Here is a 16,400-nt window from a genome sequence, read left to right as displayed (position 1 = left end):
TGTTTTCCTGTCATTTCTTTGCCCACCCTTTTCTTTCCTTTCCTTTCTCTACCCGTCCTCCTCTTCTTCTTCTTCTCTAATTCCTTCACTCGCTCCTCCTCCCTCCTGCTGCACTCTGCTTGCTCTGCACATTGAACCGGAATATAAAGAACTAACTCAGACAGGTGAACTGGATCTACGAGCCTTAAACCTATTAATAACGCCCTTCATTATGTTTGTGTTGAATTACTTATGTTGCTTTTAATTACTTATTCCAGATATTCAGAGTAAATTCAAGTTTAACTTCCTGGTGAGAGCTGCAGGCCCGGTGGCAGAACAATATGGAGATGTGAAATGCAACAGACAAACTTTTAGGTGCCTGCAAAGGTGGCAACCAGTGTATCACACAGACATTTATATATTCACTGCACTTCATCTAGAAAACCTGTAGAATTTGGCTTTTGTCTCTTTATTATCAAAAACTGGGATTTTAGACTTTTTAAGACTTTGTCAAGACCATAATAAATGAAATTTAAGAATTATTTTATTATTATAATTATTATTATATTAAGTCCCAGAAGTATTTAAACTTCCCCATATTTGAGCAAAATGTGTTTATCTTAGAGAATAACTCTCAATATGTCGTGTTACCTTTCAAACATCAGATAGACACATGAATCTAGGTTGTAGTTTTACTTGAGCGTGTTAATATCTGTATCTTTGGGAAAGAACTTCAACAGAGAATTACACATGAAGTCAAAACCTTTGAAGATGAAAACAGCAGAAGTAACATGAACATTTACATATTTCAGACTTACCTGAATGGATTTAAGAGCTAGTATGTACAATCTAAATGTATATAAGACTTTTAAAGAACATTCAGATTGATGAACTCATATCCTGGTCTGGTGGTGGTGATGGTACTTACAGAGCAGGGTGAGCAGGAGTGTGGTGAGCAGCCCCACGAGGCTGTGGCGGTGGGAGTGGGCCGAGCTGCAGTGCATCTTGTTCTTCTTACAGACGCACACCTGGACTTTGATCTCTGTGCTGTTGGACAAAGGGGGGACCCCTGAGTCGGTGATGAGCAACGGGAGCTGGTAGTTGGCTTTCTTCAGACTCTGCAAGAGCATGATTTGGGAGTGTGTGGCTGTCGGAGACAAACAGAAGGAGAAAATAATGCTTTAACGGAACGTATTGGTCACTCTGTGTGAAGTGTCCACTTATTCTGCTTTAACAGCCGCCTGTTTTTCAAAGCAGAACTAAAATATGTGAAGACAAATGCTTTAAGCCTCAAGTAACTGGGTGCAATGCCATTCCAAATTGGCACCTCTCAAGTTGCATAAGATTGTTGCATTGTGTTGCATCACGTTTTTTAAAATTCATTATGAGACCCAAGAGAAAAGACTGGAGCCACTTCACCTTAAACTGTGCAACAATATGCAAAGCTGCACTTTCAGCCCGCCCGCCGGGGCTGTTACCTCCGGGTTACGTGACTCTCAGGTTTGTGTTCAATTACAGAATTCATATTTCACACTGTGCACCCAAAGCATTGTCACAGAGCAACTGTGAGCCCCAGTAAAATGCAGAGGCTCCACTTTGAATAAATCAGACCCATCTCACTGACTCAGCAGTGGGTTTTAAAAAGGCAGGAAAAGCCATTTTCTCACAGCGGCCGTGAGAAAGTAGGTAAACACTGGGGATACTAATCACTTTAATTACAGCTCTGTATTCAAACAGAACAGCATCGTCATTAACGTCACCTGTATTTAACTAAAACGGTACGAGGACTCGATTCATAAAGGTGCTTTAACAAACATAGCACACTGGGGGGGTGGTTTCTTGCCCGAGGACACTATGGTACGTAGACCGGAGGCGCCGGGAATCAAACCCCTGCCGATCTGATTATCAGGACCGCCACCCCCCCTATCTCCTGAGCTACAGCTGCCACTTCAACTACTATCTACTATCTAATGTCAAAATGGCTGCTTTGAAAAAAGGTCAGAGATGCAGTCTCTATTTAGAAATACTAATGTCTTGTGTTATGCATTTTATAATCTAAGATGAGGGGATACAGAGAAATGTAACTTTAAAGAAAAGTACAGTGTTTCAGTGCAGTGAACAGCTCCGGGGCTCAATGCTAGATTCCGGTTATTCCATCGGAGGGTTGAACACTATTGTGTCTCAGGAAATTCCCTCATGTGGTGTTTTGATGATAGTTGACTGCAGTGTGTGATGCTCCTGCTGTAGACGTTCATTTGCTTTCAGATCTGCATTCAGTCAGAGCCACAGAGCTGCAGAGTGAAAGTCATTATTTTGTTCAATCTTCCTGAAGTAAATGACTGGTTCATTTTTTTTTTCCTCCATGAGCAATGTTAAACCGACTGTTGGTTGAGGTAAATGTGATGCCTGAGTGGGCCTGAACCTTTCTCTCAAGATGAATTTGGGTAAAAAAAATCAGGAAATCATTGAGTTTAAACTTATTTCACGCTGCTGCTAATCGTAGTTGAAAGTTATAAATTCACCACCCTGCAGCTTAAATGCAGCACTTTCAGATTCTGGATGAATTTTGGATGATTTGGAGGTTTTTGGACCATTTTTCATATTCATCAAAATCGCTTCTCGATTTAACTTAATCCCGCTCTCACTTTAAATCGTCAAAACATGAAGTTGCATGTGAATAATTTTAGAATAACAGAAAGTGGGATTTCTCTTTCAAACAAATTACAATTAATTGTATCCTCTTGTATTCGAGGAACCACTTATTATCACTGAAACCACTTGTTGAACATGCGTCAATGTGAAAAACTGTTATTATTAAAATGAGTTGTGCTGTTGAGCCTTAACCACCGTCTCTTTTGCTTTTACACAAACAGCTGGGCCGGGGCACACTTATTATCACTGAAACCACTTGTTGAACATGCGTCAAAGTGAAAAACTGTTATTATTAAAATGAGTTGTGCTGTTGAGCCTTAACCACCGTCTCTTTTGCTTTTACACAAACAGCTGGGCCGGGGCACAGCGGCAGTCCAGCTCAGTGGGAGCCGGCTCCTTCTCCGCTCGCTCTGTCTGTCTCTTCCAGTGCCGGTGATTGAGGAGTGTCTGTACCTCCCTCTCCCGCTGTCAGTCACAGCTAATACCTCTAGGCAGGTTCTAGGTCTGCTCTGTCACTCAAACACACACAGACAGCGCTGTCGGTCATGAAACCCCCCCGAATCAATGTCTTGGCTGTCCGTCTGTTTCTCTGTCCTCACTCCCTCCTTCATTTTACCCTTCATCCTCATCATGACATAAGTATGAGATACGGCAGCTGCTCTCTGTATTCATATTAACACGGGAAATAAAAACTGGATTCCGGTGAACTGATCCTTCTGGAGCAGAAATGTTCTTTTGTGCTTCGACAGCTTTCTCTCAACCCGCACACATCGTCTCTTTTCATTTATTTTTATCCCTTCATTCCCTGGAGGGAGATGCAGAAAAGCAATGAGGGAATAATAACAGGGCAGATAAAGATAAATAAAACAGGCCTGTTATTAAAACCCCACTGAAAAGGCCCAGTTCAGCCCAGTTAAAGAGCTTTTAACTTGTTTGAAAGGATAAAATACTCACAGTTGACTCTGGTAACTTTCCATGTTTTATCCAGACCCGGCGCTTTCCCCAGCTCGATCTTAAAGGGCGCTCCATTGGGGGGAAGGTCCAGGTCCCGTCCCCCAACTATGGCCACGTTCATATCTTTGGTGTCTTCGCACACTTGTGCTTCCGATGGGAACACGTAGGGGGCGTTGTCATTGTAGTCTTCCAGGTAGATGATCAGTGTGCCGGTGCCTGTGGCTGGAGGATTTCCTAAGAACACACAAAACAGACATTGTACAATTATTACAAACAGGTAAAAAGGGAAAAGCTGATTCCACTTTGACGACTATAACTGTGTGAGCTGATACAAACGGCGCCATATTGCTCCAATGACCTCAGCTCCAATGAGTGTGCGCAATACAGTCACTGGACCAATCGCGAGTCAGCCTCAGCTGTCTTTTCATCATGTTTTTATTGCATCAAATAATTAATCGAAACCAAACTTAGGGAAAATGGGAAGTTGAGCAAACATCACTGTGATAGGAACAAATTGATTTGTACATGCCCAATCAATTAACATGGAGCAGGCCAGGTTTATACTGCAGGCAGCCACCAGGGGACGCTAAAGAGGCTACACTTTTGCAGAGCTATAATGTTGTCCATCCTTCTATACAGTTTTAAAAACGACACTATGAATAAAAGCAAAAGGCTGCAGTAAAACATGGTTTTCATGGTTTAAATAATTTCCATCCTGCGATGTCACAATGCTCTGAGGTGAAGACCCGACGCTTTCAAACCGAAATGCTGATAAACTTCCCCAGATCCCTCCTGCTCTCTTCTACCGATTCGATTCTAAATGAAACCAAACGGAAGAAAACAAACGTGTCATTTCATCGTCCTGAATGTGAATCACAGCCGCTCGTTGTGACTTGGCACGCGGCCGCCTGCGTGTTTCCATGAGATTACACCTCATTGAAGGATAATGGGTTAAAAAGCAGCTCGGCTCTCTCCTCTATTAGGCTGCTGCTCTCTGTTTCAGTGCGATTAGACGTTATTAACACAAATAGAAAAAAAAGAAAAACCCCTACACAACATCCACAACAGCTCCGGAGGTCAGTCGGCAATTAACACCTAAAGACAAGATCTGTAATTGGAAAATGGGTGTCCACCTTTTTCAAGAAGAGAATAAACTAATATTGCAGTTCATGGCAGGGGGGCAGGGGGTGGGGGGGGGACAAGTCAAGATATACAGTATGTGTAATACATGTCAAGAGACACTGGAATTAAACCCAGTCAAGTCTGAGTTACATCCTTCAATGAAAGTTTGGCTCAGGAAAAAACTTTCAAAGACAAACCCAAAGGTGCAGGATGTGTTAAAGGTAAAATATGACTCACGACTTTGGAGAGATGAATATAATCCAGTTTCATAACAGGCAGGTTGGGTCAGAGTCGCTTCATCTAATATTTTGAACAACTTTTTATGCTCCAGCTGACTTTTATGTACTGCACACGCAGGATTGATGCATGTACGGTTCTCTGACATAGGAGCAAGTATTGTTGTTGTACTGCAGTTCAGAGCTAGTGAGTGATAACAAATTATTGTAATCATTTCACAATATATGTGTGTTGAATGTTCCTTGTACATATATTCTAATTGTTAGGTTGTGGTCATGGTGTTTGGACTTTGGTTTTGTATTTTGGGATTTATGATTTATGTGGATTTACTTTGAAGCTTCTTTCCTTGTCTTTCTTACTGTGTTTCTTGCTCCTGTCATCCTCTGCACCTGTCCTCAATTATCCCAGCATGCTTTAGGGTTTGAAGTCTCTTTGCTGATCCCTCTGGATTCCCTTACGCTTCAGCTTTCTCAAATGAAATATTCCATCATCTAGTCTATACTGTTGGTCTGCTTCTTGGGTCCTTCAAACCAGAAACACAACAGGTTCTCTCAAGGTGACTGGCATTATGAAGTCAGAAACTGACATCATATTGTGTAGCAAAGCATTCACTTTTGCAACCGATAGGATCAGAGACCAGAGGACATGTGCAAGTTCAGCATTATGCCTTTTCTTCAGATGCACGTCTCCTCTCTGTCTCCTCACGTCTCCTCTCACTGTACAGCAACTGCTTACCTTAAAAAAAAATATATCCCAGGCCGAATAATAGAAATGTCAAATACACCTGAAAATACTTGGAGATGGAGAAATAACTCATCTCCACGCGACTGTTTCCATCCACACACACACACACACACACACACACACACACACCGTCTAAAAAAGAAGCAACATAAAGTGTAGCCCTGGCCAATGAATCCCTCCGGCACCTCAACGAAGGCAAATGTCCAAGTGGTAAATATGTATTTGTGTAGAAACCTTAAAGGCATGCGTAGGTGCTGATTCTCTTGGAAAATGGCAGTAATCCAACTTCATATACACACAGACACACAGACACACAGACACACAGACACACACACACACACACACACACACACACACACACACACACACAAACAGTCTTATCACTGCAGCCAAAACATTTTCACCTCACAATTCCCCCATGATCTCTGCAGAGAAATCACATCTACAGTGTGTAGATGATAAAATATGAATTTCACTCCCGCCAGTAAAACCATCAGCAGAGAGAGTTGGGAAGAAATCATATGTAATGGTCGGCAAGTTTGGCATTTCTTCTTCTTCTGCCTAACCATTTTGAAATGAAATGACTGACTGTCAGGGAATTAAAAAAAGAACTAAAAACAAAAGTGGAAACCAGTCGAGCCGTGACGCTATCAGCTGCAAATCGAGAGCAGAGAGGAGCAGCTTCAGCAAACGCAGGCAGAAAATATGTTCAAGAGCAAATCAACGACAGCGGCTCTTCAGGCGAGACGCTAGATAATCTATTATCACTCCACACACGAGACAGAGGGAGCGAGGACAGGGGATTGGATCCTACATCAGTGGAAAGGGGGAAATTTCAACCCATGGGGCGAGAGAGAGAGAGAGAGCGAGAGAGAGAGAAGGTGCTTCAGCAGCTTTAAATGAAGCTGTTTGTCTTCCTAAACGAACACTCCCCACCACTAATCACCCTGTTTGTCCGCTCCTCTCTCCTCCTCTCTCCTCCTCCTGCGCCTCCTTATCCACGTAGCATCGCGCCGGTGACATCATCAGCAATGGGGCTTGTCTATTGTCCTCTGCTTCACACCGCTTTGTCACTTAAAGTTCAGATTTACACACACTGAGAGTTCCTGATTGGCTGTTTGCGGCAGCAGCCTGTCCACACACCTCAGCATGTGAAGCATTTACACAGAAGATGAAACAGTAGAGTAGATCAAAGGAAGAAGGGACATGGTGGGATTCATTGAGATGCCCCAAAAAAGAAGATTTGCCACATTGATGTAAAACAAGATTAACACTTTAGGGGGCTTGGAGTGTGTGTACTTCTGTTAAGACCAAAGCTACAGTTATACTTCCACCAACGAAAGGAGTTGAAAAACCAGTGGCAAAGGTTTGTCCAATAGTTTTTGATTGTCTCGTCTTACCAACAATTTCTGTATCAACTCAAACAGGTCTTTACAGTTTCAATAGAAAACGTTGCCCCCATGTTTGAATGGAAGTTTGAATTTTTGAATAAAACGTCACCCTATGAGATAATGAATGGACAAGACTCATCGCACCACCTTGCAGTCAAATGCCTTTGCCAACCAGCCAAGGTGCAGTTTACATACATGTCTGTCCAGACTTATTGAATAATAAAGAGTTTAAAGCAATTCAATAGAAACGGGATGAGGTCAGTCAAGAATGGGACAGACGGACAAACTGAAAACATAACGTCACCGGCTCACGGTTATAACAGTTTGAACCACTATGTTCATATATTGTGTATTTTCTTCCAGGCGACATCTACCTTCACGATTCAAGCCTCCCTGTCTTTATTAGTCTATCTCACCTCAGCAGACGTTGACCCTGGGCTTTGCTATGAGATGTAAAACTTAATGTCAATGTGCTTGTGAGTTAAATGAGGTGCTGTCCAGCTGGAAGTTATCCAATCACCTCTGAGGCTCTGACATTTTGCATCTTGCTAACAGGTGAACACTGACGTGAACAAAGATGGAGATCCCTGCTCTATCTCGCCCGGCAGCTCTGTCCACACGGCTCCCGTTCATTTTAATTAGGCTGCGGCAATTAAGTCACTCACAAAGTTGCCGAACTTTCGTAAGCTAAATAACTTTTTGTGATATTAAATGAACTCTCCTTTTTTTTATAATTGAGCTCATTAATGATACATTAACAGTCTAAAGCTAAAAATGACTTTGCTCAAATGGGGATTGATCCTGATGAATCGGATTCGGAGCAGGAATTACACTGATTAACGAGTGAGACCAGGTTTGATTGTCTCCATCAAAGTCGCTCTTAGTTATAAGTTCAGTGGAGCTACACTCACACAACAACAACATACGTCTGGACTTCACCAGCAGGTCACGTCTCCATCCTGCAAACATCTACAGGCTTTAGAATCAAGTATCTGCCCCGAGATTAGCTCACAAGTGTGGAGAATGACTGAATAACTGTAAGAGTATCAAATATGCTAGTTTAGAAATTTACTGTTGCGGATGGTGATAAATACAAATCCTAAGATATTTGGTTCTGCATTTGATCACCAATTTAATTCAGAAAAATTTGGGGAAAAGTATTGCCAGAATCACAGGAAACTTTAAATTTAACTTTTTAATTGGTGATTTGCATAACGTCTGCGGGGAAACAGAAACACAGATACAGATTATTATAACATTTGACGACTATTAAAGTTGTATCATGAGAGATGTGGATATTCAACATGAATGATTCATCACCTCCGACCTCCAGGCGTCGCCCTCCGGCTTCATCTCCATCGTCCAATGCTACCCCCCCCCCCCCCCCCCCCCCCCCTAGCTCCTGGCGAGCAGCTAGGACAGCCCTGTTATTCTGCCGGGTGCCCAGAGATGAGAGGAGCAGGCAGACTGATTGACTCCCGGGGCTGTCGGTGCTAATCCACAGCTTCCACCGGCTTTCTCTTCATATCTCTGTATCTGCCCAGCCCCACCACCAGAACACACCTGTACTCCCAACACTGTGGCTTTAGGCTAATGCTTCCCTTCTGTCCGCTTGTCACTTGCTGTTGTTATCACTTCATATTCTCTTTCTGCCGACTGAATTCCTCTCTCCCCACTGGAACCAGAGTCCTGGGTTGTGACCAGCAGCAGTTTGCAGTGTGAAGGTTTCTGCCAGCTCACGTTATGGTGAGAATAAAAATCCATGATCGGTTTGTGCTCGGTCTCGCCTCTCGGGGCCAGAAGTGTTGAAGCTGTGAAGTTTAATGTGAATAAAGTAAGAGCAGGACCCAGTCGAATTTCAACGAACGTCCAGCCGGTTCAATTTTTCATTTTTGAGTTTTACATTTGACAACTTTCTTATACTGTGTGTTGCAGACATAGTTACTGCCCTGCTTTGAGTGGATCTTTTCTTCGGAGTGTTGATGTGGGAACCGAAGTGCAGGATTGGCTCCAGCTGCTAAAGCTTTGGCCCAATCGTACGCCTGCTTCCCAAAAAACATATTCCAGGTTCCAGGGGCCTCCACTCTCAGCCTGCCAGGGTGCTTTTTTTGCAAGATTGTTAATTTTATAATGAATGCTTTGAAACTATCCAGGTAATAAAGACATATTGTATATAGAACTGTCTCCACACAACCAGAAGGTTGGGGGTTTGAATCCTGATTTTTCAGGGTTATCTCCTCTTGTCTAGGTGGGTTTTCTCCTGGTACCTCATCTTCCTCCCACATTCCAAAGACATACAGATCACTTCTTTGATTTAAATAGCACCAATTAACCTTTCCCCGTTTTTAGTTCATCTTCATTATTTCTTTTTTTTTTTTTACACAATTTCATTTTACTCCTTTGAGATAAATTACTCATCTTGAGCCAGAACACTTGGTTTAATGTTGCTTCCCTGTCTCCTCATGAGCTGGATTGTCCCACTGTGAAATGAGTCTCGCTCCGGCCACCAGTGAATCCAGTGGAATGAAAGGAAGCCCACTTGTGGAGTCAGCAAGGACAAAGCTGAAACATGACTATTCTTATCGGGCTACACTTCTTTTTCTCATTAGAATAATCATTAAATGCCAGGACAGCTTAGGTACAAACAACCCAGTGGACGATGCCCTTGGCAAAAATATTCTGCATTGTTATTACTATGATTATTTTCCTGAGCCACATAAAAAAGTGGATGATGGAGGAAATGAATTAACCACAAGCAGGGGACCGGAGGAAGCCAGGAGCGGGGGGGGGGGGGGGGGGGGGGGGGGGGCTCGCCTTTGAGTAATAGCTCGGTGGAAAATGTCACAATACATCATGCTGCTGCTAAACCGACAGAAAGACAAATTCACAAGTGGACTTCAGCAAGGTAATAGAGGAGAATGAGAAAAGATAAATGAAGGCAAGGTCTGAAATGAGAGAGAGAGAGAGAGAGAGAGAGAGGGAGGAGACGGGAGCAGGAAGGAAAGGAGCTTTGAGGCAAAGTGATTTTGTAAATTTATATGATTATAATGAAGTGACTGCCATACTGGAAAATTCAGTCCTAAATCTAGCTAAATCTTGTACCTGCCACTTTGCTGGGTCTCCCAGGGGAAAAAGAAATACATCAGCTCATCCATTTTCTTTCTAACGCTCATCTGAGGTCAGGGCTGCAGGGGCAGGAGGCTTTGCCGGGGGTTCCAGACGTCCCTCTTGACAGCTTTCCACATCCTCCTGGGGATCCGAGGGCTTTCCATGGCCGGATTGGGAAATGTTATCCCTCCAGTGACTTCAGGGTCTAACCTGGGGTCTCGTCCCAGTCAGGCAGGCTCAGAGCAGCTCCACCCAGGAGGAAAGATGCCGAGCCACCTCAACTGACCCCTTTGACCTGGAGGAGTAGCAGCTCCACTCTGAGCTTCCTTCCGCGTGTCAGCACCCCTCATCTCATTTCTACGGTGGAGTCCAGCCGCCCTGGGGAGCGAACCCATTTTGTCCGCTAATATCCACATTCTCATTCTTTCGGTCCCTCCCCCGGAGCTCATGACGATAGGTGGCTGATGGAAAGTTTTGCCTTGTGGCTCCGGCTCAACGGTCCGGTAAGACGCTGACATTACTGCTGGTGCAGCACCAATCTGTTTGTCCATCTTTCCCTCCATCGTGAACAAGACCCCAAGATGCTAACACTCCTTCACCTGGGGCAGCAACCCCCCCCCCCCCAACCCAGAGGGCAATCTGCAGTCTTCTGACAGGGACGTCTGCAATGTACTCGACTGCAATTTTTCCCCATTTCACTTCTTCTCTTGTAAGATCTCTTAAATCTGTTATATGACTCCATTCAAACCCATTCACGAAAAACAATGAATGCACATTATTTTCAGGACTGCGTGACAACACTGGGATGCTTCTTTTATCCTTTTAGTTAAATCTCATAGTTGTATTGTCGTCAATTAATAATTCTGTTTCAAGGAAGTGAAAGACCGACATACAGACTATGAAACTACAGGCATACCCCCCCCCACAAGGGAACATAACAGGGCTCTGAACACTAACTTACATGCAGTGTAAAACAAAGACACGGTATCAGTAAAATAAGTTCAAATTTACATGTTTTCCTGACTTCTGGAGTATTGGAGCTTTTGCAGTGTTCATCCATCCATTATCTCTTCCACCTATCCTATGAGGGTCTCAGGGGGATCCCACCTGGCAGTGGCGGGGGGGGGGGGGGGGCGGGAGACCACCCTGGAGAGGTTCCCAGTGTATCACAGCACAAAAATACCGAGACAAACATTCACATTCACAACTGAAGTTCGCCTCCTATCCCCGATCTGCATGTCTTTGACTTCAAACACGGGGAGAACATGCAAACTCCACACAGAGAAAAAAACCTGCCTCGGGATTTGAAACGTGTTCAAATATTGATTAATCACAGTCAGACGTCTGTTCGGATTGTTCTCAGATATCTTTCATGTGGGGTTTGAAACACTCGAGCACTTAGGATGAATGACAGGCTGTACATTACACAAATACTAGACTTACTCCGCCTCAATTCCCTCAAGCTCTGGTGATTGAGTAGATTCAACACTCATTCCCTGACTCCACTGAGCTCTCACAGTAACGCTGAGGGACACGACCCCGTCTGCTTTTGTCTTTTTCCAGTTTCTCACTATCCACCTTGACACCGGACCGGAGTCCCAGACCTTGTTAAAACCTCCTCTCTTCAGATAACCCACTTCATACTGTCCCCATCACTCATCAGCCTCCTCCTTCTCCGGGGGGGGGGGGGGGGGGGGTTGGCAAACACAAATCACATGACACTCCGCTAATCTGATTGGCTGATCAGGATTGTAAATGAAACCGTGCCAGAGCCAATTACAGCAGGGGCGAGTCATTAAGAGAGATGACTTCGGGGAGAGGAGCCGCGCCGGCGACAGGTGCAGCGCTGCTAGTCTGGCAAATTACTTTCAGAATAGAGTTTGGGTTTATCAGTGGCTGGGTGTAGCAGCCAGCGAGTGGAGGAGGACGGTGTTGATCGGGCTTCTCGTCGGCTCACACTGCCTTCCTGCTAATTAAACACTGAAGCCCCCTCACCTGAGAGAGCTCCTGTTTTGGTCTTACCCCAGAAAAACTTTGCTGAAGGATGTTTTACTGTGATTCCAATAGTTCAACTCAACAGGGCCAAGCTCAAATTATTAAAAGCTTTATTTGAACGGTTTTGCATTTTTTAATTTGTGCTTTCTAACTACTGTGCAAACAGCAACCATCCGAAATTAGTTACACATTAAAAAGTGATTACAGGCCCGACACACAAACCTGTTCTCCCCCGACCTGAACACCTGAGCCTCACTCCCAGGATGAAGTCCACTTTCCCCTCAACCCTCTGCCAGATTGTCTGCAAGTCTTTTCCACAGGAGCCGTTTTTAACGTGTGACGGCGGGAAAGTCGTGGGTGAAAATATTAAAATGAACGATGGCCGACTCGTGTTCAGCTGCCTCGGTTTCAGGGTCGTGGTAGCATGCACGCTGGCTCACTGTCACACTGTCACGACTCACAAGGACACAAGGCGAGTGACACCTGGCACGTCCTCATCACTGGAGCAGCAATTGAGGAAAAACATTTATTCTTCTTATAGAAACGAGACAAAGCATTTCCTCCTCTCGTGATTTGCGACAACCGCAGCTGGACGAGCTGTCAGTCAACTTTAACGGCTCTGTGGCAATAATATATTATTATTATATTGATAATATGTTGAGGTTTTGGAATGATGATAGCACGGCATGCAGTGGCCTTGTGTACAAATCTGCATCCACACTTCTGAATGTGAACATTTGTGAGGTTGTGGATATGAAATCCTGTTTTGCAGTTGCGGAATTATTTTGTGAAAACCACCATCGATGTGTTTGTGCACATTTGCTCCAATCAAGACATTGTCCACTGAGCATCCAATCAGAAGAAGTCAACCGGACCAATCACGGGCAGAAGAAGAGCCTGAATGTTCACTGTGTTGTTGAAGCTGCAAAACATAATTTGGACTTGCTCTAAAAATCAATGATGCTTACTCGACTCTTTCCAAAATTACCATAAAAAGAACAAATGTAAACCTCAAGTTGAAGATGGAGGATTATTAAGTTACCATCAACATCCGTATGAACTTTCATGCAAACCAGAACTGTATATATTGACATATTTTAAGAATGATCTAAAACTTTGACCTGCTAGAGTAAAAGTCAGGGATCCCAATAACTGTGGAATATATTTTTCTATTTCCTGGTTCACCAGCTGGTAGGTTGACTCCTTCTTTTTTAACCAGACGGATGTAAATGAGCAGTTTTTCAGTTTACACTCCTTATAGGACACTAAATGAATCATCTGCTTTCTGTTGTCTAACATTTAACAGACAGGTATTAGCGTCTTGGCACAGAAAACACAACTATATCTCTTTAAAAGTCAAAATATTCCTCTGAGTGTATTGAAACTGCCAATTCAAACACTACCATGCAGCTCTGATACTTACATTCTATTTTTGCTTGTACTTGTTGGGTTATTTTGGGAGTTTCACGTGCACGGGGGGGTGGTGGGGGGGATATATCAGAGATGTAACTGAGCAGTTCCTGCTGATTCAAATGCAGAAGGTGTTAATTGGGTTGGCCCTTACGGCGACTTATAAACCGTGAGGCTGTGTACTTAAAACACCCTCCAACCCCTGCACACCACACTCCACCACCATTAACTCACAGCCTAGACGGATAAACACACAACCACACACACACACACACACACACACAAACTGATGTAAACAGATGGCGGCTTCCATTCTTCATCAGAAAACTAAGCCTCTGACAGTTTTGTTGTTCTAATGACGTACTTTTCTTGATGAAGTGAAAGACATCCAGCATCAGCCGTGCTTTCCCCGATTCCATCATCCGACTTCATCTTCCATTATCCATCCCTCGGCATCTCCCCTTCTCACTAATCTCATTTCATTTGGATCTCTGTCATTAAATCTCCACCCAGAGCAGCTCAGGAAGCCCTCGTCGGAAAATCCTGATAGGAAATGCGCCGGGTGCTGACACTTTGGAAATATTAATCATATCTAATGCAGCCACTTTCCAGAGCAGTGTTTTTAGTCTGGTACCAGTGCACTCAGACTGAGGCGCTCTTGCTGAGCTGGCAGAGACGTGTTTGTCTTGGTGTGCCAGGCGCGGAGACAACTTTAGATCCGTGGATGAATCAGTATTCAAGGACGAGAGGCAGGTCCCGATAATGGCCAACAACAGAGAGAGAGAGAGATGCTTCCTCCCCAGCAGGCAACACACACAGGTATTCTTTAATCACAGACATACCATGAGCTTCTTTATGAGGTGGCGACTTCATCGAGAGGATCCTCGACAAGCCGAGAAAATGAAAGACAGGAGAAGTCGGAGAGAAACGCAGAGAGACAGGCAGAGGTGGCACTGAGGAGCCGAAGTGAGGAAGACACAGTGTGTGTTTGAGGTTAATGAGGCAGCATGGCAGGACAGGGAGAGGCAACAGGAGGTGAGACGGCATCCAGCTCAGATCCTCTGCGCTTTCCAGAGCACATCCCATTACACTGCCATCATCCTGGGTCAAGATGCCTTGATTCCCGGCCCTGAACCCTCCCCCCGAGCCTACACTGCCGCGCGGGGTCATCATTGATTGGCCGGGCAAGAACACATCTCAGCAAGGTGGTTAACCTGCTCCCCTGTCTGGCTGTCTCCATAAAGGGATTGACGAGAGAGGGAGAGAGGGAGAGAGAGAGAGAGAGAGAGAGAGATGTATAGATTGAGTGAAAGCGACCTTAAGACGACACGAGGGTAAGCAAACACTTCCAGAATCCAAATCAAATCCGGTTTGGATTAGAACGCTGCCTCACAAAGCCTCCAGCCCCGTTTTGTTTCCTTTAAAAATTCACCTTAGTTCCTGATCCTGCCATTTTTTGTAATGTTCTTTTTGTTTGCTAGACACTGAGCCTCCGGTTACTATATTTACCTTTCTATTAGACACATCCTGCACTTCAGCTCCTGCTCTCTCGGCTCCGGTGTAATGGATTCTTTTGGAAGGCGGCGGCGGCGGCGGCAGACAGGCACAGCTGATCCCTTGCATTCAAAATGCTTTCATCTGCTAACAGCTCAGTTCCAAAATGTGTATTAATCAAACTTTATCTCATCAATATCTAAATCATTACACATTCAGAAGTGGGAGGACTAAGAGACTGTGTGAATACTAACATTCATCTTCACAATAACTTCTGCCGCACTCCGCTCATCGCCTGAGGACATCACTCGGCCGACACACTCTCACTTTATTATTTCCCTGCTGTAGTTCGAGGCGGAGAGATCACAGCGTGCTAAAGACGCCACACGGAGTCCATCTATCTGCATTTAGCCTTCCGGGCTGTCGGGCTGCGTGCTGGTGACATGACAGACACTCAGCGGTGCAGCCACTGGATCTGGGCGGTGCGTGGCCTGTAACAGGGAAATTACTCAGCCCATTACGGCAGCAAGCGCCACACTGGTTCTCTGCACTTAGTGCGGCAATGAGGCAGCACGGAGGCAGACATCACACCACAAGATGAAGACACATGTAGGGAAAGACAAAGGTGGGACTGTGCACACACATCTACAAACACACACACGCACACAAGCACAAACACCATGTACTTCCATCTTAGTGGGGAAACTCGATGGCATACAATGTATTTCCTATCTGTCCCAATTCTTCACAACTAAATGCCTATAGCTCTTACTCTACCTTTAACACAAACTGAATTCTTTGTGATAAAATAGAAGTACTGTTCTGTGGTTTTATTTTTCTTCCAACCAGAACTGTTGCAGTCCAGATGAATTTTCTGACTCATATAAGTTTAGCGTATCTTTGACCACTTAAATCGATTTGGTTAATCTTTTAGTGACCCGTGGTTGAAATTTGAACAGATTGCTCGAATGTAGACTTGCGGTATTATGATCAAAAGGCCATGTTTTGTAAGGTCACAGTGACCTTGACCTTCGAAGATCGAATTATATCCATGTTATTCTTGAGTCCAACTGAACGTTATTGCCAAATTCAAAGAAAGTCTCCCAAACGTTTTTTTTTTAGATATGTTCACGAGAACGGGACGGACAAAGAGAAGGAAGGATGACGCACACACAGCTGTGGGGCGACTGTGGCTCAGTGGGTAGAGCGGGTCGTCCACTGACTAAAGGGTCAGTAGTTTGATTTCTTACCCTGGCTCCTCCAGAAAGATACTGACCTCAAAACTGACTCGAAAATGGTTTTGAGATCAAATTT

The 16,400-nt window shown here is 44.4% G+C and overlaps 1 protein-coding gene across 1 annotated transcript in view; it reads right to left on the bottom strand.

The window, feature by feature from the left end:
• cdh13 (cadherin 13, H-cadherin (heart)) overlaps positions 1-16,400 on the bottom strand; it is a 272,809-nt gene that overhangs the window by 11,602 nt on the left and 244,807 nt on the right. The window contains exons 13-14 of the mRNA XM_062389254.1: positions 3,586-3,819; positions 908-1,126 (exon numbers count right to left, since the gene is read on the bottom strand). Of these exons, the coding sequence (XP_062245238.1) occupies positions 908-1,126; positions 3,586-3,819 (453 nt within the window). The remainder of the gene's footprint in view (positions 1-907; positions 1,127-3,585; positions 3,820-16,400) is intronic.

The sequence above is a fragment of the Platichthys flesus genome, chromosome 6 (assembly GCF_949316205.1).
Source record: "Platichthys flesus chromosome 6, fPlaFle2.1, whole genome shotgun sequence".
NCBI classification, from domain to species: domain Eukaryota; kingdom Metazoa; phylum Chordata; class Actinopteri; order Pleuronectiformes; family Pleuronectidae; genus Platichthys; species Platichthys flesus.
This window is presented reverse-complemented; position numbering and strand designations above follow the sequence as displayed.